Raw genomic sequence first — 6182 nt, forward strand, 5'->3', positions numbered from 1 at the left:
GCCACGGCACTCACTCTAGCCCGGGCAAAAGAGTGAGACTGTCTCAAAAAAAAAAAAAAAAATTAATGTTAACTAAATTTAGTGCCCCTTCAGCTGTAATCAGAGGGTGGTTGGAAAGACCCATGTAATGAATTACGATCTCAACGATCTACATATCTTTTCTTATTGCCTCCCACGTACATAAAATCAGCTGTACTTAGGAGTTAGAAATTTGGTCTTAGGAGACCCATGCTACTTAAATCTGAAATCCTAGTTACTTCACCCATTTGTTTAACACAGCCTTACATAACTCCAGCGATGCGCTTCGTAAATACTGACTCACCATATCCGTCACCGTCCTGTGAAAGCAAGCACTGTATTCGACTCATTCTGTGCTGCCCTGTGTACATTGGGGAGGGTGTTGGCATCTCCCGCAAAGGATGGTGTGTGGGCTTAGGATGGAGGCTGGCCTGTGCTGAGGCACCGTCAACGTCAGGCTCTCATTGTTCCCTTCCTGCGCAGAGCGTCTTAGACTGGTCTCCATTATTACTAATACCATTTTATAAACAAGGAAACCAAGGCTCAAGGAGGTTTCAGTAAACTTAAAGATAGTTATTAAAAGAGAGTCAGAAATGAGCTCATTTAATGCCTTTTCTACTATCTTTTGCTCAGTAAAAGCAGCAAGAGCTTGCCCTGGGATTCCTCCACGTGTCTGGGGCTAAAACATGAGTGCCACTTATAAATCTCAGTGAAGTGGGACTCAGCAAGCTTTGTCTTCCAGGACTGGAAATTCGGCGTTTATTACCGAAGTAACCCAGATTAATGAAATCATGACAACGGTCCGCCTCCATCTCCCTAGGAATTTGCTGTGCATGGAGTTAACAGTGTTTAGTTACTGGAATTTTAGTCCCACCAGACTTATACATTTCTTAGCTTTGAAATCTTATAGTTATTGAATCTGAGACTAGAGATTTCCAATAATATTTTAATATTCCAAATTAATATCTTTTCAGACCAAAATACAGGTGAAAATGGAAAAGCTGTCTTCAACTACCAAGGGAATTTGTGAACTAGAAAATTACCATCATGGGGAGGAGAGTAAACGGCCCCCTCTGTTTCACACGTGGCCCACAACCCATTTCTGTAAGTAGTTCTTTCTCAGGGTAGAGGTTATAAGAGCGTTTAGTATCATCTAGATCTGGTACTTTAAGAAGCTGACAAGGCTTTGAAATTCAATGCAGAAGTATCCATTGGGAGGAAGGGAGGCAGGGACATCTTAAAATAAGCATTTCTTCTTGGCTTTAATTACCTAATCATCAGCAGAGAATATTAAACATAATTAGAGACCCAGGAAGCAAGTTACCATTATTAGCCACCTAAAACCTGTGGGCAGAAGGAATTCCAATCTTTGATGGAGGCAGAAATCTATAATTTTTTTCTTTTTAGGAAGAAAGGTTTTCTTTGTTGTTGCTTTTTTTTTTTTTTTTTTTTTTTTTAATTAAAAAATAAATTGAGGTCACTGAAGCCAACCTCATGGAAGAAGACTCCTGGGAAAAATGAAACTCATTACTTAAATAAACTCTATGAGATACTTCTTAAAGGGTTACTTTTAGCTTTATTGGTTCAAAGAAAGGCTAAGCTGTTTGATGTTGATTCGAGACTTCACTTTTTAAATAAGGGAGAAAAGGGAAAAACCGTCTAGTGGAATGTGTTTATGAAGTATTGTCAGTCTGAAGCGAATCTCCTACTTATAATCACTGCAAGTCACTTAAGAGTTAAGTATAAAAGGTTACATCTGCTTTTTAATTTCATCCTACTTACCATGTTATCTAACTGTACTCATGTGCACCAGCTAGAGTGATAAACACCCATCTCATCCTTCCTTATCTCAGTCCTGTTGCTGATTCTGGTTTTTAATGAGGAGCTTTTAAAAATGTGGTTCATGCCAAGTACTTTCTTGAATTAGCATGAAGGGCAAATGAATGTCTGTTCCAGACGAGGTTTCCTGCAAGCTCGCGGACATGTACAGGAAGGAGCTGCTCCTGAAGCGCACCGTGGCTGAAGAGCTTGCACACTGCTCGGACCACGACCTCACCCTGAGCTACTTGTCCATGTGGCTGCACCAGCCCTACGTGGAGAGTGACAGCACGCTGCACCTGGAGAGCATGCTGCTCGAAACAGGGCACCGAGCTCTGTGACCTCCCAGAGCAGCTTCACTTGGGAGGTCAGTCTCCGTGCTCGGGTCACTGGCTCCTTCCCCAGCCCCCAGGTGGACAGCTTCCTGTGTGGGGCCCAGGGCTGCACCCCAGGATCAGACAGCCACCGACCGTTGCAGGGCCTTCCAGGCTGGAGCCGGTCCCCGGCTCCCGCGGCTTCTCCAGCCACGTTCACGACATTGCGGCCTCCACCTGGTGCCGCCTGCCAGGCAGCCTCGTCTGCACCTGCGGTGAATCTGTCCCCCATGCGTGCTTCTGAGTGAAATAAATGAGTTCCTGGACAGAATGATTTAGTGATCCGGTTTCTGTAAATTAGGTGTACTTTACATATTACATTTGTGTAGAAAATCCCTGGTTTGATATTTTCACTTCATACTTCTCGGTATTGTTGAAATGTTTACGAGACTATATTAGTTTTTGGTAATTACAACTAATGTTTATAATCCCATAGAGTTAACTAAGTAAAGTTTGGCATCATGGAAATGGAAAATATCTAAAAAAAAAAAAATGGCCACTGCTTGCCTACTGAGGATACAACCAGCCAGGTAAATACCTTCCGCGTCACTCTGACACGATTCCTCCAGTCTGGCAAGGTTTGCAGCCATTTCCATGGTAATGCATTCGGCTAGAATAAGGAAAAGGTGGCAGTTTGAAACAGACTGAGGAGGCTGGCCAAAAACTAGGGGGAGGGGACACTGGGGTCCCCAAAGGCCTACTTTAAACTATTGTTTACTGTTGCGTTACTTGTTACGTGTTTTCTTCATCTCTGTTTGCCTTTTTATAAATTCTCTGGGCCCAAATTATTTATATTTCATGGGACTGTGTATAGTGATACTTAGTTTTTTTTTTATTTTTTTTGAGACAGAGTCTTCCTCTGTTGCCCCGGATAGAGTGCAGTGGGGTCACCATAGCTCACTGCAGCATCAAACTCTCCTGGGCTCAAGTGATCCTCCTGCTGCTTTAGTCTCCCGAGTAGCTGGGACTACAGGCGGGTGCCACCACGCCTCGCTGGGTTTTTTTGTTTTTTTTTTTTGTAGAGACCAGGTCTCACCATGCTGGGCTCAAACTCCTAGGTGCAAGAAAGTCTCCCACCTCAGCTTCCCAAAGTGCTGCGATTACAGGCATTAGCCACCATGCCCAGCCTCATTTTAGATTTTTTTTTTATATTTAACTATTAAAATACTACTTACTTATCTAAGTTTATCAAGACTATTTTAACTTTTATAGCCAGGAGGACCTGAGACATCTACTACCTCCAACTCCTGCTGTGTTCTTTTATAAATGAGAAAACAGAGGTCCCTTTTCTTCCTTAGAGAGCAGAACAAAAACAATTAAAATTAAAATTAAAAAAAAACCAGAGGCCCCTAGTCAGGCATGGAGTTGTCTGAGTTATGTGCTACCAAATGGCAGTCCCCAAATTTGCTTTCTTTTAGTCCACCCTGATTTACCGAGAACATAGGTATAGCACGCAGCCTCTATTTTCCTTATTTTTTTGCCAGGCATTTACCTACTATATGCTCAGCCCCATGCTCAGAAGTAGGGACTCAAAAACAAATGAGACATAAAATCCAGTAGAGACTTTTGGACCAGGAAGGCAGGCAGAGTTGTAGTATGACACATGCTATAGTGATCAATTCTACCATTGCTCCCCAGGAAAAGAAATCTAAGAAATTTCATGTTATGTGACAATAGGGTGTAGCGTATAAAATTGAAGTTCTAGGGTCCTAGGAACAAGTGCTTCTGGGGGAAGGAAAGAAAATATGCCAAAACGAAAGGCTGTATGGCAGGGATGTGTTTTGAGTGAAAGTTAGGATTTCTCACTGTGCAACTGAGGTATCGAAAGCATTTAAAAGCAACATTGCTTAGGATTTCGCTGCCTTTGCTGTATTTATGAAAATCTAACTATCACAAAGGTAGACACTTAGATGTCTGGTAGTCTGATACCGCGTGGTCATCCTTGGCAGGAATGGTCTTGTCCTGCTAGGGGCGCCCCTGCTTGCTGAGGAAGCGACTGCTGGCAAGAGCTGCAAAGGCAGTTGGGGACAACACCCCCACCAGCGCCGCTCACCACCAGCCCACCACCAAGAAGACGTCGCACCACGGCCTCCTGCAGCAAGCAGTGTGATGGGGAGGAGCTGAAAAAAGAAAAAACCCTCTTCAGAAGAGGAAACACTGAAGGACTCAGTACCACCAACAGGCCTTCCAGGACATTTCATGTGTTCTTGACGATGCACTCGCCGGACACCCCTCAGCAAGCTGCTCAGGAGCACTAATGGGAAGGATCGATACTGCTAAGGACAAACAAGTAAAAGAGCTAAGTGTTGAACAAAAATAATGAATCCACTGAGCAATTTCTATCTGAAAGAAACAATGAAATAGACTCCTAGTTGAACACAGTGGGTGGATCACACACACTTACCTACTTCACCTCCAGAAATCCTGCCAAATTCTTAGTAAAGGAATATCAAAAGCAAGAAATCCACAAAATCCACATCTCACAACAATCTGCCAATAACATCTGATATGACTAAAGAAAAGAGCAAAGCAGACGTGATTCAGAACCACGGAGGTAGTAGCTAAAAGGGAGGAAAGCGGTTGCTTCAGTGGAGGGGACGGGGTGCTGACTGAGGTCGCGCCTGCTGTTGCTCACCACAGGCCTTTGCTGCCGTCTGAGGTTTTACACGATGTGCATATTATTCCCCAGGTGAAAATAAAAATTTATTTTTTTAAATGTGCCTAAGAGGACATTAAATATCCACTCTGCCATGGCCCCTTCTCTCCTGCTGGTTCAGCTCGCCCCACTCCTGTGCCACCTGGGGGGTTCTGGGGCTGCAGTGCCAGAGGTGCCCAACCAGGGCTGCCTGACCGGAGCTGCCCCACCGCCGTGTTTTCCAGGGAACACAGAAGAAGGGATTTCCTGTCATCACATTCAGTAATAATTAATGATGACTGAACATAGACGAGGTGCCGGGTCTCAAGACAAATGCTGAAAATGTGTCAGTGAAGCCCCTCACCAGCCACCCGAGCAGGAGTCACTTGGGAGGTCCTTGTCCCCAGGTCTGTGCTCTAATGCCTCTTCCCTCCTGCTCCTAGTCTGAGTATTTGAAATTACAAGCACTCTGTATACAAAACAAAGTTCTTCATGGGAAAAGGAAATTTCTGTTTATTCTGTCATAATAGAGCTATGTCTACTGATAGACATAGCTGTGCCATGCATCTCTGTACGTACTTGGGAACTCTGCAAAGGCCAGCCCTGAAGATGAGGCACAGGGCACCCCAAGAGCAGAGCCCAGAGTCCTGCTCACTGCCACTGATCCCGTGCCTGGCACACAGCAGCACCCAGCGGGCACACGGCCAGTCAGTGAGGACACTGCTTCAGAGCCTCCAGTGTTTTCAACTCTGTGCCGTGGAATGAGGGTAGTTTTTTTTTTTAACTACAGTTAAATTTACTATCCATTCATAGAAGCATGTACGCAGTGGTGAAATTAAGACATTGGGATATTCAATAGAGTAGTGTCCTATAGGTACAAAACAAATGTACGTTTAACAGGGCCTTGTCCAAACCACGGCTTCTTGTGTTAGTTGCCTGACGGGTTATGAATAGTCCGCAAGAAGGCTCTGTCCATCTCCAGGATCCCAGGAGGGAACACATGGTGTTTTCATGGGACTCTGGGCTCCTGAAAAGGGTCCTTGAGTCTACAGGATACAACCACAGCCTGACCTGATAGCGTGACTCTCCTAGGCAGCTGCGGCCCACTCATCTGCCAGCTGTTGCTGTCCTGCTGAGAACACGCCCTTCTGTTCCTACTGAACCTGCCTCAAGATCAAGTGAGCGAGTACAGCTGCCGCCCAGTCGCTGAAACGCTGCCCTGAGAACACAGCCCATCCCTCCATGGCAGGTGCCGGAAGGAGCATAGAACCAGGGCGCTGTGCAGCCTGAGACCCCAGCTCTGTCCCTGAACGCAGCCTTTTTTTTTTTTTTTTTTT

General features: G+C 45.0%; 1 protein-coding gene across 1 annotated transcript in view; it reads left to right on the forward strand.

Annotated features, from left to right (window-relative positions):
* The window catches only part of CINP (cyclin-dependent kinase 2 interacting protein), a 7867-nt gene extending 5395 nt beyond the window's left edge, over positions 1–2472 (forward strand). The window contains exons 3-4 of the mRNA XM_012647056.1: positions 993–1122; positions 1975–2472. Of these exons, the coding sequence (XP_012502510.1) occupies positions 993–1122; positions 1975–2177 (333 nt within the window). The 3' untranslated portion in view covers positions 2178–2472. The remainder of the gene's footprint in view (positions 1–992; positions 1123–1974) is intronic.
* The last annotated feature ends 3710 nt before the right edge of the window (positions 2473–6182 follow it).

This window comes from Propithecus coquereli, unplaced genomic scaffold, assembly GCF_000956105.1.
Source record: "Propithecus coquereli isolate 6110/MARCELLA unplaced genomic scaffold, Pcoq_1.0 Scaffold256, whole genome shotgun sequence".
NCBI lineage: Eukaryota > Metazoa > Chordata > Mammalia > Primates > Indriidae > Propithecus > Propithecus coquereli.